General features: G+C 51.2%; 5 protein-coding genes across 6 annotated transcripts; 3 read left to right on the plus strand and 2 right to left on the minus strand.

Annotated features, from left to right (window-relative positions):
* Window positions 1-11: 11 nt before the first annotated feature.
* IUM83_10997 (uncharacterized protein) lies at window positions 12-10,350 on the minus strand (the record flags this gene model as incomplete). The annotated part of the gene is made up of 2 exons (XM_067935529.1): window positions 12-227; window positions 10,201-10,350. The coding sequence occupies 2 exons, from the start codon at window positions 10,348-10,350 to the stop codon at window positions 12-14; spliced, it is 366 nt and encodes a 121-aa protein (XP_067798897.1).
* Window positions 10,351-13,163: 2,813 nt separating this feature from the next.
* On the plus strand, window positions 13,164-13,558 carry IUM83_10998 (uncharacterized protein; the record flags this gene model as incomplete). Its single annotated transcript, XM_067935530.1, has 2 exons — window positions 13,164-13,179; window positions 13,251-13,558. 2 exons carry the CDS (start codon window positions 13,164-13,166, stop codon window positions 13,556-13,558), a joined length of 324 nt encoding a protein of 107 aa, XP_067798905.1.
* Window positions 13,559-14,047: 489 nt separating this feature from the next.
* Window positions 14,048-15,034, minus strand: IUM83_10999 (uncharacterized protein; the record flags this gene model as incomplete). Of its 2 annotated transcripts, XM_067935531.1 has the most annotated exons (3): window positions 14,048-14,372; window positions 14,474-14,579; window positions 14,704-15,034. In XM_067935531.1, the coding sequence occupies 3 exons, from the start codon at window positions 15,032-15,034 to the stop codon at window positions 14,048-14,050; spliced, it is 762 nt and encodes a 253-aa protein (XP_067798903.1). The 2 variants fall into 2 exon arrangements, with proteins under 2 accessions (XP_067798903.1, XP_067798904.1); XM_067935532.1 differs by lacking the exons at window positions 14,048-14,372; window positions 14,474-14,579 and having other exon boundaries at window positions 14,609-15,034.
* Window positions 15,035-16,316: 1,282 nt separating this feature from the next.
* On the plus strand, window positions 16,317-16,724 carry IUM83_11000 (uncharacterized protein; the record flags this gene model as incomplete). Its single annotated transcript, XM_067935533.1, has 1 exon — window positions 16,317-16,724. The coding sequence occupies one exon, from the start codon at window positions 16,317-16,319 to the stop codon at window positions 16,722-16,724; it is 408 nt and encodes a 135-aa protein (XP_067798879.1).
* Window positions 16,725-26,099: 9,375 nt separating this feature from the next.
* Window positions 26,100-27,496, plus strand: IUM83_11001 (Tripartite motif-containing protein 66; the record flags this gene model as incomplete). Its single annotated transcript, XM_067935534.1, has 3 exons — window positions 26,100-26,116; window positions 26,198-26,425; window positions 27,097-27,496. The coding sequence occupies 3 exons, from the start codon at window positions 26,100-26,102 to the stop codon at window positions 27,494-27,496; spliced, it is 645 nt and encodes a 214-aa protein (XP_067798722.1).
* Between the last annotated feature and the right edge of the window lie 96 nt (window positions 27,497-27,592).

Genomic DNA, 27,592 nt, shown 5'->3' on the forward strand with positions numbered 1-27,592 from the left:
GCTAGAACAGCTCAGTCACGCGGGTACTCCTCCGCAAAGGGGTCGTCATCCACATGCCTCAGTCCGTCCGGGCGCTTCTTCAGCGCGTTCACGCGGCGGCGCGAGCCACTTTCAGCCTTGCGAAGCTTGTCCAACTGGAACAGCGTGCGGAGGAGGCACGGACCTCGGCCAGGGTCGGCTCGCGGACCGTGCGTTTGGTCTTCGTTCGGGGCGGTGGCATCGTAATGCTACAAAATTGCAAATGAGGTCGGGAATAATGTGCTTTAACGTCGTTGTGTGCACTTGTACTCTCGGAAGGATATGTAGTCATTGGGCCTAGCTTTACGTAATATGTTCTGATTTGTGCATTCGGCTGTCATGCCACCTGCTAATCCCTCTAATACCAGTCTACAACCTTGGTATACTAAACTGCAACGATTCCAGGATGTTGCCGAGATACCAGCCAAGAGATCTAGTACTTGGTCGTACTTACGGTGGACCACAACAGAGCACTTCAACTTCAACTTCTGCGTTCGACGCAGCCTGATCTAAAATACTTTAATCGGTAAACATTTGCTCTCGAAGGTGGTGGTGTGCACGTTAGTGACGCCAGTGGGAGGACTATATAAGGCATCCAACTCTCATTGAAGCGCGAAGCAGATACGATACTCGGGTGGAGCTGGCCCCAAAACGTGTCTGCGACTGCTTATGTCGAGACATGGAAAACAACCCGAGTTTGTCTCTCAATTGCCGACACCAACCCAGATGAAGAACAGAAACGCCTACTTGAAAAAAAGAAACTACTGGTAAGATTTTCGAATTAAGAATACCCAACGTTGTCTAACGCATGCTTGCATTGTTTTATTTGTGTTTGCGGCTGGCTGGTATATCAAGATCCCTGCCGCGCTCAACGAATTGGCGAGCGGAAGAATGTGCGACATCGCCGAAAAACGCTTTAGTGGATCTACGTTTGATGCTGACATCGATGCGACCGCACTGGCAGCCTTTCTGAGCAAGAGCGAAATGAACAGTGGTCTTGGATGTGTTTGAGCACTCACTCACGAACAGAAAAAGTAGAAAACACAGTATCGTACGGGCTGATGGTCAGCAGTAGTACGGTCTTCCGAAATGAGTTGGCGTGTCATAGTGCGCACGATGTACAGCTTTTGGGTACCATAGATGTCGCCTACAAGCTACATTTTGGTATATACCTTTGCTGTAAGAAGTATATGCTACCAGCGATTAAACCATATTTGTTTTACAGGCGGATGGCATTGGGGGACTTTGAGCCGTACGGGATTCGTTGTACGTGTGGTGAAGAGACAAACAAGAATTGTTCTCCGAGAAAGACAACACAGTCGATCGCGAACTGCGACCAAAATCGACCAAGATCCGGGAACGGCAGTCCCACAGGCAAGCTCCGAAGAATCCGCGACCGAATCAGATGATGCCAGAGTGTCGGGGACAGCAGGAGACGACCGACAAGGGGAGTTGTAAGTGATCGAGGTAAGCCATGGCGATCGAATCTAGAGGAAGCCACGTGACACCGACAGCGGACAAGAATGGGAAACACCTTGAAGCACAATTGGACCAAGAATTCAGCTGGTGTGACCAGAGTTGAGATGGTCTGTTGTAGGAGCACACAGACTAAACATAAATCAGCGTGGAAATTGCATCACAGAGCACATGTGCCCCCCAAGTCTTCAGATCTCGGGGAACTGCAATGACCTCGACAAAGGCACGAGTGGATCTAGATGTTTAGGCTAAGTTTGGATTGATACATTGACCAACTTCCCTAGTGATCTAACGTCTGTGTGCATATCCTCGATTGGCCGGGGTTCTTTTCTTGGCCGGCAATCGTTTCTTCTTTCATCGAAATCGATCCCGCTATAGGAAGCGGCAAGCAAATCAAGTAAAGGAATAAAGGAAGGAACCCTTACAGAAAACAAGATCAGGCCCCGGATCAATCCCAGGCCACCCGACCGGAGCAGAAGCCACCCTACAGGAGCCCCTACCCGTACGCAAGCTAGGATTCCCGTGCAGCTCCAACTGATCTCTCCGCGTCACGTCAATTCATTCGATTCTCACCAAGTGCTACATTGTTGGAGCCCCGAGAGAGCAAATCCAGGGTACACAAGGTGAAACCAAGTTCAGTCGATCACGGATCGTTAGCGCCCCCCGTTGTCCAGGCGCTGGTGGGCAGCTCGATCAAGCCTCAACCAGATTTTGGCTGATCCCGCGACACCACAGGGGTGCGCGTGATCGAATCGCTTGGGATCCCCGGGTTTCACCGTGAGACGGCAGAAAATGCTGAAGTGATGAAAGAAACAGGTGAAGAGGCGTCATCGGAACTCGGATCGACGAAGACACTGCTGAACGAAACGAGATACGCGGATTAACAGGGTGCTGGAAGGTCCACTGTCGATGGAATAGAGGGCGATCTGGCGACAGATCTAGACGTTAAACCCCACTATTTTCCCCAGGTTCGTTTGGAGGCCCAGTGGATCTCGATCCAAGTCGAAATTCACTAACACACATACCAAGGTCGGATCAGACCAATATACGTTCCCAAACTCGCTAATCAAATACGATCTAGAACATTACGTCTCTTCTGCCTCTCGGCGTGCCGCGATCGAAAGCTTAGCTGCGTGTGAAGGCGCCCGAACCGAGCGACGAAGCGCTTCGGCGTTCGACACCCGGCGGGTCGGAAGCCAATCTAGAACGTCATTACTACCAAAGGAGCTACCCGATTTCCTTGGTCAAGATCCGGTGATGATGATCGTCCAACCGAAGGTTATTGGAGATCTGGCCGGGTCGGTCCCCACACTCCCAGTGATGGTCGCCAATCCATCAGCTGTGACAAGTTTGGTGAGCCTACTCAAAGAGGTTGGCATTGACGTTGGACCCCTCAATGTGAACGACGTCTTCGGACTGGATCTTGATGTGATCCGATCGTTGTTCCGGGTGGCGATCAACAAGCTGAGTCCTCTGGTAAAACCGATCCCTAACCTTCCAGTCGCGGTGACCCCAGGTCCAAGCGTACGGCCTCAAATCGGATCGACAAGATGCCCAACCTCCTCCCAGTACCTGTCATCTACTGCGATCCAATCGGACACATCGCCGGAACCTCAATGTCTCTCGGTCCATCGCGGCAACTATGTTGGAAAAACCATCGAAGGGCCTCGCACAACAGCGTCCAAAGCAAAACCAGAGCGCGAAGCCGGCGATCTAACCAAATCAGCCTCGATCACCAGCGATCCTGCTGGATCGATACCGATCGGATGCTTTGACTGGTCGGTTGGAATCATACTCCCAAGTCGCTATGGACCGATCCCTGAGGGACCAACTAGCCGCTGCTGCTCGACCCGCGAGAGGTATGACCGGTAACCCCGGCACACAGGATGTGGCGATGAAGTTTACCAGTTCACAGGACCTCAATCGTTCGCACTGGGTATACCACCCCGATGACATCGATCTGCCAGAAGCTAACCGAGCCGCGATCGCTGCGATTGCGACCGAAAGAGCGGGATCGCACCTGATCCCGAGGGTTGGATCTCGATAGTCCCGGATCGCTAAGAGTTCAGCGGGAACGACCAAGACGAAGAACGGTCCAGGACGTGGATCAGCAAAGTCAAGTCTGCGGTCTTGCTGGATCAAGCTACAGATGATGAAATATGCCTTACCTGAGCCGATCTGTTGACTAGACCTGCCAGAAATTGGTACAGCTTGCCCTATCGACTCGAAATGGAGCTATTTATTGCGTGGTTTCCAGATTTAATATTGTAAGCTCGGGGTAGCAATATTACCATGCGCGTATGCGATCGGACGAATCATTGCTGGATTATCTCTATCGCCTGGATGTGGCCGCACTCCGTGCAAGATTGAAGATCAAATAAATCAAAAGAAGCGTTACGAGCGAACCATCTTCCCTAGAATCTAAGAGTGAGGCAGACACAGCCAGATCACAAATGTGTGCCACCGTAGTACCGTCATCCTCATCCTTGTCAGTAATGCTGGATTCGTACGCACGTCCGGTGAGCGTAATGCTGCTTGGAGTCGCTTCATGTGCGTTTTTTTTTTCGCAGCACGTGTAGCTTTCCAAGTGCTAGTGAGGCCATCAAGCTCGCCAGATTGAACATGATGACACTGGTGAACACGATGCTCGGTTGACGAGAGCTTTCAGTACTCTAACAAGGGTCTTGTTGTTTTATTCAGGGTTGTTGTAGACGTCGATCCTTGATCGGGCTTCTTACGGGAATTAGAATGTGGGGTGGGCGCACCACCTGGGGGTTGGCGACGGTTGGCACCTGCAGCAGATGGCGTTACTGTGGAGGCCTGCAGACGCGGATAAGGGCTTGGCTGTTGGGAAATTCTATTGCGGTTACGCTACCAACAAATCCAGGATCCGCTTGTAGCAGCTCACAATGTTTTTCTTCAATTCCTTGTGTTGCTCAAGAGAGAGTCGCTTTCGGAACACCGTTCGACAGTCTTTAGGCTCCAGGGCAGCCATAACGTAGTTAACTAGCTTCTTTTTTCCTTATTAAAGAAGATATTCTCGACGTTATGCTGGTCAAGAAGTTTATGCACATCTGTCCTAAGTTAATTCATACAATACTTCGCATCCGGGAAATTTATCATGACTTGAAGACTGCGCATGGCATCGTCAACGGCCGTTTACATCCAGAAAATATGCAATCCATTCATCCTCGGTCACCCAGCTGGGGTCCTTATTGAGTTCGTACATGCCGATAAACTGGCAGGTGCGTTCCCCGATACAGACACTTACTGGCATGATATACGGCTGCGTGGACGGAGTGTGGAACGAGTTGAGGGCATGAACTATGTCTGATAAGCCGCATGAATGCACGCGTCTACTGAAGTGTGCTTCCACTGTACTTTGGAGCTGATGGGAGTGCCAGGGAGTTATTCATCACATATTGAACCGTCGAGCCATCTTCTGGGTCCATTGTTGAGCTTGTGCCTCCTCCTCCGGGCGAAACCATGGGTATCTCCACGCCCTCATTTCCAGCGCCAGAGCTCCCAAACATTGAATTTGGCACCGTGAACGGTCCAGTCCACTGGTACCGGCGTGCAGTGCTGCGCCCAAACAACGGCTGCGCACCACCCAGCGTATTCCCAGCGGGCCTCGGGAGTGGCTCCGGTACCTCGATCGTTAGGTCTTGTTTGGCAGCCTCCTCCGCCATCTTGGTGAGATTGCCGACAGCGAGCAAGTCAACATTGTTCGACGTCCCGGGTTACCGTGACCCGGACTACTTGAGCTCAGGAAAGTAGATTGCGAACTGAGAAAGCGTATTAGAGGGTTTAGCGCTACGTGCTGATGTCGCCTAGCCTGTGCAGTACTAGTGCTTACCTTGTAGGTCGAGATCATCTGTCCTCCTCGTCGCTTCTCTTGTTTTGTAGACATGAACCGCTGGACGTGTCGACCCTCTTGCAGTCCAGCTAACAGTCTAACCCAGCGCCTTGAACTGCGAGTTCAAGATGCGGCTCTGGCGCTCTGCTGGCGCTAGAACAAACGTCACTACACTGGCCGTCCCAACTAGGCGCACCGTGCATTCAGCTCAGACCCCGAGCGCAGACTCTGGATCAGATGGCGAACTCAGATGGATCCGACTCAGAATGCGTTCCACGTCGAATCTATCTCGCGTTGGCTAACGAGTCGGCTCCTGCCGCCGGAGATGTAACAAAAGGGACGGATTCGCCTTGAACCACACCTCCCCAGTCGGTCGCGCTATCTCGACGTCACCGAGTTCTTCCTATCCTATGGAGGATTGTATGTACTCCAATAACGCTTGTAGCGCTGGTCGATGCGCTAAATGTCTCTAAACATATGATGGATAGTGTCCCAGTGGGTGGCCACATCGGCAATTACAGTGAGTGGCTGAGGCACCCTCTGCAGAGCCTTCAACCTAGATTTCCCTTTTGTACTTTTGCCGAAAAAGATTACGAACTTGAGCATCAGGCTCCTTTTCATGTTTGCGATGGGAATGCCCAAAGGTCGTTTTATGTGAAAGGTTGCCTGATATGCCGGTTCAGTTGCTTCAAAAGGGCGCGCTATACTCACTAAAATTAAACTTATGCAGTTGCCAAATCAAAGGGTAAGGCGACCCTTCGTCTACTCAGACGTAGATATCGTCTGAATAAATATTAGCTTTTTAGATCTCGTTAAGCGCGCGGTTACGATATATTCGGTAGACGTCCATTGTACGACGGGATGGCATCTGATTGATGCCGTTGATAACTTGTATGAAGGTAAAAAAAAAAAGCGGAGTTCCTTGTCCTCGATAATACGACCGCAACTCGACACTAATCCAATCCACGAGAGCTCGCGCCGCTATCTCTTCATCAACCGGTGAGACCATCTTAGAACGTTTTGTTGGTGCCAGAAACGGCACCGAAGTCTTTCTATGAGAAGCGATTGCATCATACATCCGCTTGCAGCAGAGTTACGAGGCATTGTTTCCCTCGATTTTATCGACACATCAGGGTGCCTTTCCCTCAAATGCTTTCTAATATCAGCACTGCTTCCTGTTTTCAAGGAAAACGTAACTTTGCACTCGTCATATAGTGCTGCTATAAACCATAGGCGCACGAGATTATTTTGGATTGTGCTCAACAACAACAAAAAACGTTGATAAGCACGAAACACCTCAGTAATTGCTTCAACGATATTTAAAACGACCCAGGAAGCCATTTTCCAATCGTGTGTCTATTGCAGTCAGACGACCAAAATAGACATTTTCTCGGGGGTGATCTAATCTATAGGCGCACTTGGCATTCTGTTCAATTGTGCGATCTGGAACAATGCTTATTGACTGAAAATGGCAAGTATGACGTTACCAAATTTCGCGCGTTTGCCTCCATCACGCACTCGTTTCATTCGCCCGCCAAGATGCCAAGAGGCACGGGGTTGATTTACGAGGAGAGATGTTGGGTTTTAGCGCAACATTGGGACGGCAACAACAATCGCTGGATTGCACGCGAACTTAAGCGCAACGAGCGTGATGTGCGGAACATTTTGAGCCTGCAGAAGACTAATTTACCCAGGAAAAAGTTGGAAGAAGGTCTAAAGTCACCAAGCGTATGGCAAGTCGCGTTGTTCGCCTGACTGCTGCGAAGAAATTCTCTTCCAAACGAATTTCGGAGGCTGTCGAACAATGTTCTACGCCCAAGTGCCATCTGAAATCTTCTCAGCACTTCACAAATGGCCAAGTGGATTAAGAGGAAACCTACGCAAGCCATTAAGCCTCGTCGCCAGAGCAGCCTTTGATGCAAAATGGCTTAGCAAAACCGCGTAATTTTCAGGGATGAAAAGAAATTTATTTTGGATGGCCCTGACGGATACCAGTTCAACTGGTATAACGTCAGGAGCGACCAAGAGTTTTTTTTTCTAAGCGAGCTAGGGGAGGTGGAAGAATAATGGTGTGGGCTGGCATGATTTTTGTTGTTTGGAAAACTGAGTACATCGAGGGAAGACAGAACTCCGAGTGCTACACCAAAACGCTAGACAAATATCTCAAGCCTTTTCTCGAAAATATTCGTGGAATACGCGGCATTTTAAGCCATATTCCAGTAAGATAGTGCTTTTATTCACGAATCACGATTTATCAAGGCTCACATTGATACTCTAGAAAGTCGGAAGCTCAAGTGACCCTCCAAAAGCCCCAATTTCAACCCCATCAAAAATGTTTGGGGGCAACTGGCGTGGTCAGTATACGAAGGAGGACGTCGATTTGACACAAAAGACGAATTGAAGGCTCAGGTTGGTCGCAGCTGGAAGACCATCAAGCAAAACTACCTACAACATTTTGCCAATGGTATGTCAACTCGTATGGTTCAAGTGGTTCTCAAGAATGTCGGTCCGATAGAAAATAGGTCAGATACTGCAATGGTTTTCTAATGCGCCTATAGATTTGAACACCCCCGAAAATGTCGATTTTGGTCGCCTGACAGCAATAGGCATGGCTGACTGAATGCCTCGTGCTTTTCTAAGTTGTTTCTGTCGAACACTATTCAAAACAATCTTGTGCGCCTATAGTTTATAGCAGCACTTTAGTACGCATCAGACGATGCCCACTTAGTTTTCCCAGGAGGTAGATTTGCAGTAGGAGGTCCAAGCTTGACGAACAGCCAGTATGCTGCCTTGTGAAGGCCCAACATATTAAGTAGAGGCAGTCGTGGTGGTGAAGCCTGCTGAGGGTTGTCGGTCATGGTAATATTCTGCTTTTATTGAACACGACTTGAGACGAGGCGGGTGGACGTTTGAATCTTCCAGGTATACAGTGCGTGACCCAGAGGAGCAAAACCCGGGTTGACCTTTCGGAGAGCCTTGTGGGGTCAGTCTCCAAAAGAAACACCAGGTGTTCTATGAGGAGTTGTCGTGTGACCTTGTGTAACCCCGGATTCCACCGGATAAGTTGTCTACATACAATCAATCAGAAATACAGGTGCGATCGCCCACGTTACTTCAAACGCAGTCAATCCGGCGGGGGTCAGACTATGAGTAAAGTCGCCTCACAAGTAACCAATAATACAAACCGAGAGTTGTACACAATATGCGGTTGCCCTTATTCTTTCGGACCCTTGAGCAGTGGGTCACTCCACCAGTTCCACGAGTTTCGCTTGGAAAACCGGTCACTTCCAGACACACTTACACTCTTCAATTACCAAACTCGCACCACTTTCGGAGAGATCACTACAGATACAACCCGAAAGACAATATATCGTTCCAAAGCAAACCACAATCCTATCACACAGTAGTCGATCAAATAGATTCCAGGGGTGACCACTAACTACCTCCCAAAACCACAACTTAATACGAAAAATAGTTATCGTATGAAACAACACCTCTAACTGGAATATGAAATGGGCCGATCACTCCGTGGCGCGGGTCGCCGCGGTCCCCGTCCAACTTGGTATTGATCTAGGGAGAATTCCACGGCGGTCCTTCGCGCTCCCGCTGCGTCCTTAGCGTAAGCTTCCTTCTCCGGGTCCCGGACTTCTGCGAGGCTTGCCTGCCCACTCGTCACTTACAAGGCAAAAACAAATTCTCTGTTAAATAAGGTTCGCGCTGGGCGCTCTCAACTACTTGGTCTGCACTTCTATTTGTACTTGGTTCCGCTATAGGTGCTTGGCGTAATCAGCTTGCACATCCGTCGATCGCGTGCCTCGGTTCAACCGGCTCTTGGTGCAAAACCGATCAGGTCGGTCGTCTTGGTCGGTCGTTATTATATGCACTGGAGCATACTGGGAATCTGGAAGGTCCTTTGTGGGTACAGATCACGCCTGATTCTGGGTTCATCTTGCAACGGGTCGTCGGGTTTCAGAGCAATGTTCCCTTGATTCCTTTTGGAGGTCCGGTTAAGTATGTTTGGGAGTTCACATACCAGAGAACTCAGGAATAGCCACAAGGACTTCGAACGCCATTTTCCCTCATTGGCTTCTGGGTGTCCCTTGCCTTGGACACATTCTCGATCCACCTTAGGCGCGCTTCTTCGCACTCCGTCACCCCAAAATCAGTGCTATCCATCCTCCGCTTAGCCTTTTGAAAGTTCATCAGTCGGACACCAATCCGCCGTGTCCCAGAAAATGATATTTTGGGCTGATCTCCTTGCATGTATCCCAGGATTGGCCATATTACCATCCAATCAATAGTCAGATAGACGGCCAAGTCTCGGGATGTGGCGGCGAATGGAACTTTCGCAAAGTCTCCTCGCGCTCGACCACCCCACACCCCACCAATACAACTTTGCAGAATCGTGATGTCTCAGACGCGCTACTATAGCAACTACAGCGCTGGTGTTGAGCCTAGACAGTGTCGCAAGCGGAGCAGTGGGTTGAGCACGGACAATGGCTGTAAATTCGTCAGGGGCAGCTCCTCAGATTCACATTCGACTGTAGACAGCAGCACGGGCTTGGTCAACAGCACAAACCGGGTCACGGGCACGGCGCAAGGCACAAACTCAGACTTGGGCACATACACGAGCAACAGCTAAACCCTGGGACTTCCGGACGGAGCTTTCATATGTATTGTGCTTTCCGGCAAAGTTTGGCGAGGACGCACTGTTTGTGAATCGCTCCAATACAAACTCAAGTCATTTGTTCAATCGCCCCGCTTCACATGTCAAGCTTTAATCGTATTGAGTAGAGGGAGGCAGAAGCTATAGTCACTGCAAGTGACTCGGGATGATCGGGTTAACCAACCGCCCCGACCAGTTTGGAGAAGAACTCACAATAGTACTCGGGTTTAGACAGCGTGTCGGAGGGCGTGGGCGCAGGCAGCAAGCTGGACTCGGGCACCAAAAGTGGGTAGCCCTTGGACTCGGAGACGTACAGCCGCATGTGCAAGGGCATCGTTGCCAAAGCCGACTTGGAGACGTGGCTCGAAACCTGAGGCAGTTGTGTACAGTACATAGTGTTGCTATAACGTAAATTTACGTTAACTTTACCCTTACGGCAAGTTCCCGTCGTTTACGTTCCATCACAACTAACAATCCCTTCACGTCTTCCACTGCATTACTTCCACCTTGCTCACAACGGGTTCGTTTAAGCTGATTATGTATTTGCGATAGATCAGACCAACCATCAGCTAAAGGAGCAATCACCGATTTCTTCATCATAGTTACAAGAATAACGCTAGGGAGGGGGGGGGGGGGGCACGGTCGTCTTTCTGTATAATGAAAGCTTTCATGGGCTTCGTCACTCGTAGCCAGGGACATATGTCACAGGGTAGTGCCTCATGTGTGTGGTTCTTGTCGTTTCATTCGACAAAACCACTTTCCTTGCGCACTGCGGTGGTGTATCTTCCAGATCACTCAACATTTCCGGTACTTTGCACAGATTTTACACCTGCATCGTAAGCGACGCTCCGTCCTGGTGTGATCACCAACGAACCGACTGCAGGAATTAAATTGGACCTTGTGGAAAATTAAAGAGCAGCACAATGACGCCGGTCTGATTGTCCTAGAACGCTTCCTCGGACAACAGAACCGAAGCATTCCGCCATCCGCCCGTCGTGACCCCAACTCCGAAATGACGTTGCGGGCGTAATTACCCTCCACTGCGTGCCAACGCTATAACTATTGTCCGTTTCCTTCCTTTTGTCAGTCTAATAGGTGAACTTAGGATGAGTGTACGGAGCGGTTAGGGTTACATTAATCAACACACCCAGCTAAGTTAATCAAGGCACTCCATACCCACCACTCAGGTAACATGAATAGGTCCCCACAGACTTTATTCATTGTCTGGTTGACGGCATCGTGAGCAATGCGCACGCACACGCGACGACATTTGTCAATAGAGGGGAAGAAACCTCATTCCAAGAGGGAATGCCATCCGAAAGGGTTAGAGCCCCTCCAGATACACTTCAAAACAAGTAATTCTTGTCGCTGCAACCTTGCAACTTCATCTACCTCGCATTCTGCATCGCCTACATATGATCTTTGGCTGTGTTAGAGATAGACCTAGTATTTTCGATCACCTTAATAAAAGTGCTTGAGCTTCAGACCATTTTGCATTGTTCCCGTGGAAGCTTTTCTTCCGAGCGAGTTGCGCTGCGAGATGACAGCGAACGCGGGTAGGCCTCTCAAGCGCCTCCGTGAAAAAGAAGTAGCTCTGGCGTTCGACATAAATGAATCTGAAGGCTATAATGTGCTGAGGGCGTAGGTTAAGACAGCATTCGTTACAAAGGAACGCCTGTGCTGAAATGACGGTCTCGACGTCTACATCAGACTCGCAAAGATCGTGCCACGAAAGTCATTCCGGAGGCTAGATCACGATAATTTCAAGTACTTCCTTCAAACGGCATGGTGCAACAATCGGTTGCGACGCAGTGGGCAGGTTGACTGTGCTCTTGACATCTTTGTATATGTAGAAAAACCAAAGTGAACGCCAGAACTACACTTCGGCGCGAAACGGAAAACACTGTGCAGCAAGTTCTTCCATGTGTTCAAGAAGCGCTAGAGCCAGCTAACATCGCATTCGGTCCGGCTACTCTACGCTATACTACAACTACCCTGGTCAGGCTAACATGCTACCAGACGGTTAAGAAGTGGGCGTGCCAAATAACACGACGTTCCGACAATTTCAGCACATCGCCAGGTTGGAACAAGATCCAAGTACTGTAAGGGAACAAGCTGATTTTGTTCCTGTCCACGTCATGATCAACGATTCATTGGTGGCGCTGCTTACGCGGGTTCAAGACAATCGACTCGCACCGGACGCCTACCAAAACCTAACAAATTACCCGCCATATCTGTAGCAGATATGACGGTTCTTATTTCCGATAATGTCGGCTTATTGTAAATTGCATCCACCATAAAATGCATTTTAGAGCAGCTGTGGTTGGTCTATTTAGTCGCTCTTTAGCATTGATACGATACATTTGCCTATGTATACACGGACACGTTTTGTAGGACACAAGAACATGCGCAATCCTTCCAGATTTCTCCCCCGCTTGACGTTCGCTTGAAGTTTGCCATTTCACTTCGGGAGCGGTGCTACGAAATCCAAGACAAGCCAAGATGAGTGACGACGACACCTTAATGATTCTAGCCGGGGCGTACCTGCAGCACAACGACAAGCTGCACGAGGTTCGCCGCGATGTTCACCTGGTATTTGTGGAGGCGGCGTGGCGCATTCCTATGCGTACACGACACTACTTTACCTCGCAGTGCCTCGACACGCCCTGCGAGGCCGCGTGGATGGCCTTGTACAGCAGCGGCCACGATCGCAACTTCCTGAACGCTACCAGTCTGACGAGGTACGTTGTGACCGTCATGCTCGCTGTGTACGACGCTGCAACTAATATTAATGCGTAAATGTGCAGAGGTGCCTTCCACCAACACCTCGATCGATTTGCTTGCTTCTGATACATCGCAACGCCTTCGTCGAAGGGACACCCGCCTAAGCTACGCTACCACCAGGCCCTCGGGCTCATTCTGTGCTTTTATGTGGGATCCATGGCAAACAGCACGCTGTGCATGCTGTTCGGAGTACCACCGAGCACCCTGTCTAGAACGTTACCAGAGTTGAGGAAGCGCTCTCGCAAGCTTTCGACGACTACGCGCCGGCTCGCATCGCGTGACCGCCCCCTTTACGCCAGGCGGAGCTGGCCAAGTTGGTCGAGGCCCGCGAGCCGCTTTTGAAGCACACTTTCGGCTTCATAGATGGGAAAACTTTCGCGTACGGGGACACGCTAAGCTGTATAAAGTTGGTTAACGGTTTGCTAACTCTGTTGTTTGCATGATATGCAGGTCCAACAACAATCAAATACAGACTTACAAAACGCCATATGTACAACGGCTGGCTTCACTCGGTCTTCGTGACCGGGATAATCTGCTTCGCAGCCGACGGATGCATCTTCTGGTGCAAGTATAACTGTCCGGGGCCATGGAACGACTCGGACACGTCGCTTGAGTTCCTGACGAAGCTAACGGACCCGAAGTTCTGCCCGGACGAGTGCATGAACGTCGTGTACGACTCGGCCTTCTCGTGCTCCATGGCCATGGTCGGGCGGATCCTCACGCTGAACAAGGACGGGGACTTAGACTACCGTGGTTGAGTTGTTCAGCGCGTACGCTGCACACTGCAATCACCTCGGTGAGGCAAGCTGCGGAGTGGGGTATGGGCAGCATTCAGAACGTCCACAGCCGTCTGAATCTACCGCTGCCCTATGACCAGTAGCTTCGAGGTATGCGGCTAAACAACTTGTTCCGAATGACCATCTTCCGTGTACGCACCGTCGGAATCTCCTAAATACGCACCACTTTCGCGGACGCCATGACGATGCCGCACTAGGACGGGTTTCTGTGGCTGCAGCAGTTCTAGCGTTATAGTTGAGTAAATAGCACTAATGTACAGGAAATACTTGGCGTTTCGTGACATCATCAAGGGGATACTACTAAAAAGAAGATGATGAAGCTTCATTGAAAAATGATGATTTGTTAAAGAGGGCTGCTCTGAAAATGCAACGCTACCTAGTTGCTGCCACTCTCGCTGCCGCTTTCTCTGTATCCGACACCGCCTTGCATCTGCGCTGAGCTTAGGCCTTCTACGTCAGCACTCCGATCAAGAGCATCAACTTCTGCGTACGGGCACGACCCTCCTCTTTGTCACAGCGCGCACGCTCCTCGCTCTCCAGCTTTTCCTGGCGGTATCGCTCTTCTGCTTCCGCCTTCTCGGTGAGGTAGTGTGCCTCACGAGCGGCGAGTTCATATCGGCGGCGTTGCTCTTCATCCATACGCCGGGCGTCAGCCTTGCACTCGTTCTCCTCTCGCATCATCAGCATCATCTCGAAAATGTTGCCCCCCATTGAATTGGCCGAGCACTCCAGGTCACTGAGCCTCTTCTTCAATGCGGCGGTTACTTTAGCAGCCCTGGCTCTCGTCGCATAGACGTAGATAGCCTCGTCAAGTCCTCGTCCTCCTCGTTCGGCGCTTGCGCCCAACGTTGTCGCGGAAGTCAGTCAGGTTGCCACCCTAGTCTGTTGGAGTAGTTGACAAGCTCCAGGAAGCGCTGCGTTTCCACTTGGTCGCGCGTACGAGTGCCCTGCATCTTCGCTGAGCCAGCATTACCGCCCATCACTGTAGTTGTAGACGCAGCACTTCTCGAGTCAGCCACGGTCGACGTCTTGCTGGGCTTTTTGAGACCAGCTGAGCGAAGGCGTTGGCTCGATCGGACGGCCACTGGTGGGTGGGCGTGGTGTACTTGCAAAAGCTTCCAGGCCGTCCCTGACGGCGGCCGAGTCGAGCAGCTCCGACAAGTCACCGACGCTCTCACCGGTTGGCACATATGCCGAGCCAGCACCGACTTCGCTGAATCCACGCGTCTCGACGGAGTTCACCGACTCAGTGCTGGCGGAGCTGCTGCACGTGCGCTCGACGCCGGTGCCACTGCCGACGTTGTCGCCGTACACGCAAAGGTCCGGCTGCTCGTCCTCGTCCTCGTCCTCCACTCGGTCGCCCTCGTCGCCTCCGTCGTCCATGACATCCACATTGGCTTTTTCGTCGATAGATTGCTTTAATAACTTGGCCTCCATGACGAGCGGAGGCGCTTCCTGCACCCCCGTGGACTTGTGGGTGCTGTAGAGCACCTAAACTTTGCGCCTAAGGCTCTCGTAATCGCGTTCGGCGACACCACGCGCTTGATTAGCTTTTGAAATGGCTCGCGAGGCGCTCCCACTCGTCGTTGCCGAGCGGAAGATGCTTCGCAACCAGTGCCAGGAGAAGGCGAGCTTCGTTCACCTTGTAGTTCGAGCTACCAGTAAGTTTAGTCATTTGTATAATACACACAAACGCGTTAGCCCATCAGCGTAGATTACACAAGCACCACTACAACAGTAGCAGTGTACCAGAAGGCGGGGAAGGGCGAGGGGGGGGGGGGGGTTGCGCTTGGGGCAGGTGACTTGGCCGGTGTTTGTCAAAAGCAGGAATGCGGGCAACCGGCGAACGCGAGCTGTCCGCGTTGGTCACAGTAACTTCAATAGTAAACTAATTGTCAAACAAACATTCATTGATTCGTAGTGCACATCCTCCTCAAAGCACGCTTACCTATGCAACGGATTCTTCTCATCACTCGCTACGGTCTCTTTGCACCACCCGCTACGGGTCGCTCTGGTCTTGGGTGGCGCGGTGGCGGCCGGAATCGCTGCCTCGTCAACAGACGAACCACAGGTCATCCCCATAGTCCACAGTGATCGCCTCTCCTTGGTGCACTTCTTGCGTAGCAGCGACCACGACATTCGTTCGCCGCCCGTTTCCCACTTCACGGAACATAGCCACCGGCGCGCACGAATGATTGACAAATCGCATGAGCCCGCCAAGATGCTGGGCGTTGGTGGCGACGCGGATGGGGTGGTTGGGCATCCCCGGACGCTGCCACATGACCAGGCGGAAGCCTTCATTGCGTGGGCGGTTCGCATGCGAAATGCTCACTTGCTCGAGCTCGCCCAAGTACTGGTCCAGCACCTCACCGCTCTCAATTTCGTCCGTAGCCACCACGATAGCTCCTGCGTTCGCGCGTTCCTCGCCAAGCGCACCTTCGGCGACTCCTCCAGCCCGTTTCCACACTTGCCATCATACGGGCAGCATCCCATGTTGCAGTACAACTACATCAACGAGTTTCGGCAGGTCCCCACTCGGCATGGAGTGGGGCAGACACACCAGCCGAAGTGGGGGACCACCGGGAAAGCGGTGCCAAGCGGGTTAAACAGCTCTCTTAGATGGGCCACGCGCAATGGCCACTGCGCCCGAACATACTGTTCACGATGCCGAGCATCGCGAGGAGGTCCAGAGCGAGGAGCAGGACCAGGACTCATTCACATGAGACCACTTGGGTTCACCGTCGGTGACGTTGGCGGCTGGTCTCGGCGGCGCGGGTACGGGTCCACAGAGGCTCGACGGTCTTGCCGCCAGCGACGGTGCTCGCGAAGCAGTGGCCTTGGCCGTGGGCGTGGAAGCGGTGACGGTGGCGCCTCGAGCAGCACAGGTGATAATGTCGTCGGGCTTAGCGGGTTCCGCGTGGGCGGCAGCGACGGTGAGATGTTGCCCGTCGCCGACTCGGGCGGAGCTGGGTTCGTGACCACCTTCGGCAAGCGAATGCCGTACTGCGAGTCTACCCGTGGCGGAGTTCTCTCCACGGGCGTTGTCTTCACGGCGCTCGACTTGGCCTCGCTACCGCCGCGCTGCACATTCGGCGGCGTGTTCTCCTCGTCGCTGGAGGAGTCTTGAATGCAGTGGACGTGGCAGTACGTGGATGAGTGAGTCGTGGTCCTGACTGTAGAGGTATCGTGAGCATGGCTTCGACCAACACACTTACGCGTGCTCGTACCTTTCGTTGAAGTTGACGTCTTGTTAATCAGCCGACGATTTTCGAAAGTGAGCTGTTGAAGGCTCGGGGCGGTGCAAAGATATATGATGGCTACAGCGTCTAGGAGTGAAGGTCCGCATAGGCAATATAAACTTCAAGATTATCGATTAAGATGGGTTCACAGCATAAAGCTAGGGGTAGGCGAGTTTATCGAGACGATTTCTACGTCCCGCGAGATCTATGCTCCGTTATGCCCCGCCATATCTGCTGCAACTATGTCGGGTGATTTGTTAGGTTTTGGTAGACGTCCACTGGGCTTACCGTTGTGCCCGATATGCCCTTCCTTCCATCAAGCACCTGTATTTGTCCCTCCACCTGCACAAGACATTGTAGACGTAGTCCACCAACTAAGCGATGACGAGAATTGCGAAAATGCACTCCGTTTGTAGTGTAAGAATGCGATTTATTTCAACTTACACCACATAGCACCCCTGCTGCGCCTTACGATACGTTTCACGGAACAGCCCTCAGTTTGAAAGTTTGAAACAGAGCGCATGGTCACAGCAACCCCCCCCAAAAAAAAAAAAAAGTGCTGCTACTGCGGTGATGCTCCCCCTGAGTGGCAGCAGTACCGCAAGGAGATCATCGGCAGCAGGCTTCGGATGTTGGCATCCACGCACCAGAGAAGCGCCCTACGGCAAATCAAGTGCGCACTCTTGCAGCTTTATTTCTACCTAAGGATGACTCGCTCTCCAAGACGTCAGAGGTCACCCTTCCGCTGAGTATGGAGAAGCAAATAGGCGCCCTGAATTACACTTTCAGGAATTGTATTCTCGCCGTTCTCACCTGCCTATGCTAGTTCTAGCTGACTGATGTATGTGATCGGATTGTTCTTCTTTAGACGCGTTTGTGCGGTGGCATCTCCAGACGCGGCAGTGCACAATGCAGTAAGCATACAGAGTTCCCAACTAACTACACCATAACGTGGGCACCATACACGTCCATCTTTGAAGGTGTGTATGTCCTCGCCCCGGAGCGGGCCTTTGTTCTAGTGCTGATCTCGCCTAAGCTTCTGCCCCCCCGGCACAGCGATGATAGCAAACGTTTGTTGCACCAGGACCAGCAACCACCTGCTATGGCGCAGTGGATCCTGCACTCGGCGCTCCAAAGGTACACCTCCAGGGGCGTGAACCTGGAAGCGGCACGAATAATTTCAAACCAATTGCGAGCCACCGTTTAATCGACGTCAGTTTGACCTAGGAAAAGCTTTTCCGACCAAAACGTTTTGATCTCTGTTCGGGTTTGTAGTTGCTGTGGCGAAGCGCCTTGCGAATGGGAACGATACAGCAAAGGCATCATTAGTAGTAGGCTGGGAACCCTCGCGTTACCTAGCAGGCGACGCTCACCGTTGAGTCCGATCTAGATGGTTGTGTCCTGATGTAGTCATGTGAGTTCGACCATACTACCCGGTACAGCAGCGCGAACGATATCGAAAGCTAGAGCTGAGTGGATCGCGGAAACGACGGTGCTGGGGGGGGGGGGGGGGGGGGGGGGGGGGGGGGGCATGTGAAAGCCTCAATATCAGCCTCAGCAGCGGAAGCGAGCCTCTTTGGTGAAGTCGCGTAGTGAAGACACCTGATCAGTAGTACAAGATAACTAGCTCTAAACCACGCTATGCGTTGCGTTCAATTTAGATGTATTTGGTTACGGTGTCGTTGATCAGTTAGCGGAGCTTATTGCCACGGAGCTCACGAACAAATATAGTAGTAGAAAAAACAGCCAAACTCGCATACGTCCCTCACATGCAAACTAAAATTGTTTTGGGCGTCACGGTACGGTGATGTGGATGTTCTCTTACGGAACCGCTACGATCTTGTTAGCCTTAGTGCGAGTAGTAGGGAGCGTCATTTTGGCCAATCTACGTGCACTGAAGGGAAGGGCACGTTAGCGGTCCACTGCGGACCTATTAGCAAGATCGATTTGCCCGAGTAGTGAAAGGGTTAACCCTTCACCACCGGGTAATCGTCTCTAGACTTATCGTAATAGGGAGGGGGGGGGGGGTCAATGTAAGCATTAATGTAAATCGTTTGAAAAAAAAGGATGTGCTCGCGCAAAAGATGACAGCCCGGGTGCCGTTACTCTTCAAGTCGGGTTGCTTCCGCCCCGGCGACCGCTAAAAGCGCTCGCGTGCCGTCGTCCATCCTATGGTGGAGGGCATAGGATTTCTGAACCAAGAGGCAGGCAGCTCAGTTGATTTCCATGATTTGACTTACTTGGGGTACTTGGTCTCGGCGGAGGCGAGCCACTTCTTGTCCTGGAAGGGCCGAACCGCTTCGTGCAACTCAGCGCAAGCCAAGAGAGCTAGAGAGCCGACTTGCTTGGCTATTTTCGTGGGTTTTGCTATGGACGATTTTGTGCGTGGCACAGCACCACAGTTAACACAAGTTTTGCCTCTCTAAGGGGTGACGCTTTGAATAACCTTTTGATGTTCTTGTCGGTCGCTAACACTTCAAGATCGTCGCTAAACTTTGCATCGATAGCAATGTTGGGCTTCATCACAGTCGTGCAAAAGCTGCCAACATGATGGAGAGGCGTATCACCTGAAAATCGCCGCCCCGTTGTCTTCTTCTGCTTAAAATAGGTAGTGTCGACGGTGACGTGATTGTAAGCTTGGGCCAGACATACTACACCACAAATCACTTGATCACGCTGGTGTGGGTGTTTAATCACCTCTTCCTCCACAGATGGGGAGAAGACACCGATCTCACGGTGTGTCACATTAGTAGAGCCCAAACCGTTATTTCTATGATTCACATTGTTCTCTTTCGATGGGTATGGTTCCGGTTGATCTCATCACACCCACTTGAGCCCGGATTATTAACCTCTCCCCGTCCCGCATCACGTTTTGCACCACGAGCTTGCGAACCGTGAAGAAGAAGTAACGTGTATGGCTTCCATTTAACTCGCAGCAATTTCAAACTCGGAGCAGCGCTAAGTGATTCGTAGAGAAGAACTTAAATGGGGCATCAGCGTTGCGTATACTGAACGACTGATAATCTGGGGAATCCAATGCTTCAACTCTCGCAAATACACAGGAACAACTATGTGAGCATAATCATTCAGTACACCGAGAGGTCAATTTCATTACACTCTGTATTAAGAGGGTCCACCACGTAATACATCGTTTTTAGTGCGACAATCGATACTGCAAAGCGGCAGCACAACAATAACACTGTTACGAAGGCTCCAATATCTTGGAAACTACTCGAGATCGTCCTCATAACGGCGGATGGCGTCCCGCGCAATATATATCTGCCGAACTACATGCGTGTATTTCCTACAATAAATTAATCAGTAACTTGTCGCACTAAGATACAGCAGCACCATTATCTCGTGAACCCGCCATCAGTGGCCAGAACAGCGACTTCCGAGACTGCAAAAACGACTCGGAGAACAGCACCAGGAACCGATCTATCATTTCACTGACGCGTCGCTTATGAGAAAAATACGTTACCGACACAAGACGAGCTCCCACATCAATAGGGTGATACACGTACTGCAGTACAGAGGCTAGCCGAAGCGTGTTCTTCGTGGTCACACTTGATGTTGATGTTACGCGAGTAGAAGAAAGCAGTGTAATTACTTCTACATACAAGACGGTTCCGGCTCAAGCAGGATCAGTCTTCGTGTTGCTACGTTTTGTGTCGTAGACACAGTGTGGCGCAACTTCTGTCGTCGAATGAACCTACTGTGTGATTTTGATGCCCCATGCCCCCACCAAATCACCTTACACTGTTGTAGATTCTTGGATATTGAATTCTACTGAAAACCCCAGTACTTTCTGGGATGCATCAGAGACCGTAAGTTCAAGTTGCGTTCACTGCGATCAATGATCAACTAGCCAGAACTCCCAAACCTCTGCAGCCAGGCCATTTAGCTTTCAGGGTGTGCAACGTAAACTCACCAGTCGGTGATGGGTCTAGGGACGCTTCAACTTCATAACGTCGTCATCACTCAAAACCCCACTCTCAATGTCCTTATTAGTGTTATCATTTCGACATCACCGGAAGCAATAAATTCCCAGTTTTCTTGAAAGCGTCAATAGAACTTCGCATTTCAGAGAAGCATTTGTAGAACTGGTTAGTTGGAAGGTGCTGCATTGCGTCAATTTCTGGGAACAGTTCAGCGAGAACAACTTTGTATTTTTCACCCCCCGAAAGTACTGGATGAGCACACGTTTCGCTTCGTTTGAATTTTACATATCCAATCCGCCTTTTTGCGGAATTCAAACGAACTGGTAGGTCCCTCGCCACGTGCACCTCACCCATACGAGCCAGCTTAGTTAAATCTTTAGCCAGAATGGGATAATTTGTCACCACCACTTTCATTGACCAACGAGCCTGATGTTGCGCAACTTTAAAGATCGAGGCATTCCTGTGCTTATCACCCCGAATATGTGTTGACACGGTAAGCAACTTGACACGTCAAATAAGCAGTTGCATGTACGAGGGGCTGTATCCCACCATACAGTATCGATGCCACTACATGAAGAAGGTACAGGTCGACCGCATCGCGAGTGGAATAATGCCATGTAAAGCTTTTTCCTGATATGTAGGCTCGATTCCATTATTGTTTCACGATGTTGAAACAGTACGGACCAAGCCCGCCGGACAGTTCATCAAGCTCGCTCGCAAAATTGCCACCCAGTTGTTTGGCTTGATGTGATCCCAAACACAAAACATTACAACATAACGCCACTTCACACGTTTCTAAAGCCCTACTTACGCTGTTGTATTGTAGTCCTAGTTCTTCTTGTTCTTGCTAGTCTGATTCCGTGGATCAGTAATATTGTCTGACTTTTGCAGGAACGTCTCCTCCTCGGAGGAGTTGCCTTCTATGACGCTGGCCCTCGGTCACTTGACCAGTTGCTGACGGTGTCACACTTCTATCGCCTCGGCCTACGTATTCGATATTCGTGTTAGAAAAGCGTAGCTGTCACCAACTACGTCGCCTGCGCATTTGCTTTCGTTTTCCGTCCCGCTAGTTCTTGCACTGGTACTTCCCTTTCCCTGGCATGACGCTTGTCAGCATCCCAGCGCAGGGTTATCTAATTTAAACTGGATCTATCACGTGAAAATGATGCGCAACTTCGAACCTACCTGACCTCGAAGCGGAGAATCGGGGAATGCGACGCTTATATATCGGTTGGGTTCTCCAGGACCGTGGTTGCGGTTGTGACTTCGGTCACCTCATCTGTGAAAAAAGTGATTAGGTCTGTAAGTTTATCGAAGATGCGCAAAGGTGCGCAACCCGAAGGTGCATTAAGGGGTGTCGAAGAACACAGGAATCTCTCGCTGCTGCCCGCTAGCAGCAAGCCGGAGAACCAAGGCTTGGGTACTACGCCGTATCTATTCAAGAAGGAGACTGTCTCGTACTCTGTGTCGCTGGCAGCAGCAGCAGGAAGCAGGAGAAGAAATCCGCCGAGTACCTCCTCTCGCTCACCAGCGCCCCCATGACCGATTAATCGATGCCCATACATACACATCTCGTAAAACCTCGGTAAGAACATAAAAATACCGCCCCTCAAAATGCTTCAAATATGTGTATCGATAGGCTTACCCTACAATCCATGCCTCTCGGGTACCGAGGGCAGGCATAATCCGACCCGCGCAGCGGCTTGCGGTGACGTACACACGAGTGGTGGGCCTAGAAAACCCTGCTCTGATTGTTCTTCCGGGCTCTCGGAAAGGGCCCCTCCACTATTTCTAAGGTCCAATACAAATACCAAGTGAAATCGAGTGGTTTCGGATCTCGGCCGACCCTTCACCCTCGCTACAACGCTTGAACTCGGCTGGGCTAGATAATCGGTCTGGGTAACTCGGCGAGCGACCCTTGAGCTCACGAAACTAGTATCCAGACGGAATACTGTACCCTTGGCCAGTGTTGTCTTATCCGGACGGTACATGGTGCCGTTAGTCGCCGAAACTCGCCTTGCACTCGGCTGAGCGTCCTCCAAGACTCGGCGGTGGACTTGGTGCGTGTCCTACAGTCGATGCCGGTTAGTTCTTAGCTCCAGGTACTCTCTCGCCCACGTAGCCGCGTTTGGTGAGTCTCTGGCGCGCGTTTGCTCGGTGAACTCGGCTGACTGGTGCAATTTATCCACGCAGCCGAGTAGTACAGTCGATTCCTCATTTAGGCGGCTCTGGTACACTGTTCCAATTAGGTTTTGTGTGCTCCACAAAACGTGGCGTTTCCACTACCACAGGATGGAGTTGAGTGGCTGTTTAGCATTGATATGCATAGCGTGGCGTGCATAAATAAGCTAGACGTAGCAGGTCAGCGAACGAGAACTCATAGTTCTAATTGACAATTCTTTGTCTTGCACAACACTGTGTCGGACCGTGGGGAATTGCCAAATGAATCAACACTATGCTGATCCCCGCCAGCGTCAACGTGTGCTAACTGGTTCACGTTTTAGCGCCAACCACATTATTGCAAATATTCGAGTAGTGCCGCCGTTCATCTAAATGTTGCGCACCTTCATTTTGAAGGTGCTCAAAGGGGCTGGAAGTGCACGATGGTGCACAACTTCTACGTTGAAGGTGCGCAAAGGTGTGGAAGGTGCTCCACTCGAAGGCGCTTTAACGAGGGCCTTGTTATTCTTGCGGCTAGCGGGCAGCGTCGAGCAGCTCTTGAGTTATCGTTGCTACTGCCAGTGGGAGGTACCGCGACGTTGTACGCGATGGACATCACTTGGTGCTCCTGACGGGAGCGAGACGCACCACGCGGCTCCCTGGGCCTTGCTGGTGCTGGTCGCAGAGGCACGTAGCACGAAACAGCGTTCTTCTTGCAGCTGGTGGTTGGCGGCTGACTAGACGTAGTACTTAAGTTGGTAGTAATCCTTTGGAACGTTGTCAAGCTGGGTTGGCAGTGGGTGCTTTTCATAAATGCATTAAACGACAGCCTTATATGCTGCAAATAAGTCGGTCTTTAAAAAGATATATGTCGCCTTATCGCTCGAATCCGGCACCAAAATTGACTTATTGCCACAGTCTACGTCCTATTCGTACTGTCCTCAATCTGATAGCTGCTCTATTGCAAAGTGTACTCGTCACTTTGACCCGGTCATCGCAGCGGCTACACGTGTGCCGCCTTCTTCTAGTCTCCTTACCTTTGAATTCAAGCCGTTGGGCACAAGTGGTCGAAGATGCCTAGAGAAAGCACGGACGTCCTGCTGATGTTGACCAAGGCCTTCCTGAAGCAGGCGAAGACGGTGGGTGAGGCTCCGTGTGAGGTATACCATTTCTTGATGGAGGCGGCGGAGCGGATCGCCATGCGAAGCCGCCACTACTTGACGACGCAGTGCCTAGACGCGATGTGCAGCTTGGCGTGGATGATGCCGTACCGCTACGGCGGCGACACCAACGTCGTCGACACGACGAGTCTCACAAGGTACTTCGATTGATTCAGTTATTGTTGCGAAGTAAGTTATAATGTATACGTGTGTTGAAGCCCAGGTCCTAGTAGATGCTGCGGAGGTTCGTCGGCTTCTACCACATCCTCATGAAGGAATCGTGTGGCCGCCCTCCAAAGCTGCGGTACTACCACCAGATTCTCGGTATGGTGTTGTGCTACCACGTAGGTTCCATGGAACAGAGCACGCTCTGCATGTTGTTCGGCGTGCCTCCGACCACACTGTCGCACAACCAGCGCCGCGGTGAGGAGGCGCTGGCCAAGGCGCTCGACAGTTATGATCCAGCTCGGGTTATCCTACCATCGCATTCGCGCCAAGTGGATCTGGCGGAGCTAGTCGAAGCCCGTGAGTCGCTGCTCAAGTTCAAAATCGGATTCATTGACGTCAAGATCTTCGGGGTATACAGAGAGTTGAAGCACAGTGCATATGTATTTATCGCTTTGGTACGAGAATGATCCTAAACCTTGTTGCTCCCTTATGTATTGCAGGTGCAGCAACCTTCTGCTACAAACTCCGAAATGCAATGTACAATGGGTGGCTTCATTCCGCTTTCGTCACAGGCACCAGGAGCACGCGGGACGAGGTTGTTAGGCTGGCGCTCGCCCATGCAGTCCGTAGAGGCGCCGTCTCTGGGGCCTGACTTGATGGTGGGTTCGTGACATGCTTGGTCCAGTGTTGGCCCGTCCTGGGGACGGTCATGGAGGCGTCACCGTACCCGCAGCGCTGGAGGCGTCTTCACCGCTGTAGAGACGGGAGGACGTTTGCCGAGGTGTTCTCGTTGCTGGAGGGGTCTTTAATGCAGCGCAGCCGCCAGTCGGCAGTAGAGCGCGTCAAGTGAGCCATCCCGTCGGTTTCAGAACAGCGCACATGTTAGTCGACAACCAACAGAACCTAGTCACATTACCGACCTTTGATCTGGGGTCTTCGCACGAGGCTATTTCAAAAGTAAGCTCAACTTCAAGTTGTAGGCAGGAAGATACATGCCAGGCGATAAGTCGCCTAAGTGATGGCAGAGTGATGATCGATTTAATGTATACAAATAGTTTGTGATGGATACACGACATACTTTTAAGAGTAGGGCAGTTTATCAGCTCCATATCCGAGCCTTCTGTGATTTATGACCGGCATATGCCTCGCCTAATTTGCTGCATATATGGCAGTCGTTTAAAACATTTATGAAAGGCACCCAGCAGCAGGGTGCTCACAAGTATATTTGCTGAAAATATATTTACAGTGTTTACGTAAATATTTTATTTATTGATAGTGCTACAATCATAAAATTCATTTACGGATTTTGGTCTTTGGGTACACAACATTTATTGGGTCAACGAGGACCAACGATTCTGACCCCACAGGATAAGCAATAGATTTCTGCTGGCCGCTGGTGCATTGACTCAACCGTCTCGAGGTCATTTTGCATTTTGCATTTTGCATCTACAGTGCTAAGAGTCTTCAGCAACCTCAACCTCCAGACCGGCCCCATGTCCGAATCTCTGTCTGCCCCTCAACGCCCCAACTGCAAGTTCACCCCCAACCAGATTGCGACGTTCTTCTTCAAAGCCTAACTAACTGAAGATGGAGACCTGACCGGGCTCCAAATTTGCAAGGCATGTGGCAAGACTCGGAAGCACACCCCAAAGACAGGGTACACCAGTTTGGTGTCCCACGTGAAGTCGGATCACCCGCGATTCGAGCTGGAGATGGAGCTTGCATCGCCGCCACGGACTCGTTTTTGTCGTGGGTTCGCCAGAAGGCGTCTAACCGGTATGCCTGGCTCGAGTGAGTTGTTAACGGAAACCTCCCTTTCCTTTCATTTGTTGAAATGGAGTCCACGCGCAGGTTCGTATTAGTCTCAATTCGCTCAAATACTGTATTTTGGAAGTAACCATATTTTTCTACGCTTTGGTTTCTTTGTGTTAGGTACACCAAGTTACCCTCAGTGTGTCGCAACACACTTCGGGCCAACGTGGAGGGCGTCACCAAGGCGCTGGAGAATAATATCGGCGACGAGATGCCTGGCAATTTCGGGCTACTGCTGGACGCGTGGTCTCACAGAACGGAGCACTACCTTGGTGTCTTCGCGTGTTACGACACGCCCTCCACAACACCCACTGCTTTCTCTGGCTCCGATTGTAGTCGACTCTTCTGGTCGGTTCGACGCGGAGTCGCGCTGGCTGCTTTTCTACCTTTTTTATATAAAGAACTGTCTAACTGTATTTTTTGGTTGGAGATAATTGTGCGGTGGACAAGCGGCTCGCTTGCCTAATGGGCGTAGCGCTGGTTGGCTGCACCAGCCATCGTCTGAATCTTGCGGTTCGGACGCTGCTCGAACCACATGAAGCCGAGCTGGAACAAGTTTAGTCGCTCATGAAATGGCTTCGGACGTTGACTCAAGCCGCCCCGTTGCGGTACGCATTGTTGCAATTTTGTAGTTGAATTTATCTTAATACTATTTTTGATGAAGGTTGAAAACGTCTCGCAGGCCGAAGCTGCGCCAGGAAACTAGGAGGGGTTCCACTTTCGCTATGCTCGCGCGCTACTTCGAGCTGCGCGAATTATTAGCTCGGATATCGAGGACCTCGCTGAGTTTATGCCTTCGCCAGCTGCAAACCGGAGATTGGAAGCGTTGTTGGTTGAGTTGGCCGATATTGAGTCTGTGTCGATGAAGTTGCAATCCGAGTAGCTCAACCTCTTGGTTGCGCGCGACCTGCTCGATGGAATGCTGAAGGTAAAGCCAAGCCTCCGTCACTATCTTGGTTAGTGTGAATTCACTATGTTTGATGTTTTGTTCCTACTGCTAATATCTTTGAGTTTCGCAGCCCGAACGCTGATATTGTCGCTGCTCCTGACTTCGAGGACGGCGTGGTTAAAGTCCTTGGAGGACGAGTGAAGCAGCTTTCTTGGGCGGAAAAGGCTGCCCTAAGACCTTTTGAAAGGGAAGCGCGCGCAGCCGCCGACGCGACCAAGGAGACAACCAAGGTGGGCTTCGCGGACAGGATTTTGAAGCGCAGGAAGGTTCAAGACGAAGCAAGCGCGTATGTTTGGCTGAATGTCATCCGGCCGACGTCGAACGCAGCTGAACGGGTGTTCAGCATGGCGCGAATGGTGCTTCGGTACGAGAGGAACCATTTGTCGCCGCTGATGCTTGATATGCTGCTGTTTTTGAAGGTAAACAGCAAGTACTGGGACGTCACGACGATGGATGCGGTGATGAACTAGGTACCTTTCGCTGCCAACGTGATCCCACTCGTTGATCCGACTAGTTATTTTTTTGCTGTCTTATCACTTCACCTTATTCAGTTGCTGGTCCTGAAG

Source organism: Phytophthora cinnamomi, assembly GCF_018691715.1.
Source record: "Phytophthora cinnamomi strain GKB4 chromosome Unknown Contig7, whole genome shotgun sequence".
In the NCBI taxonomy this organism is placed as follows: domain Eukaryota; phylum Oomycota; class Peronosporomycetes; order Peronosporales; family Peronosporaceae; genus Phytophthora; species Phytophthora cinnamomi.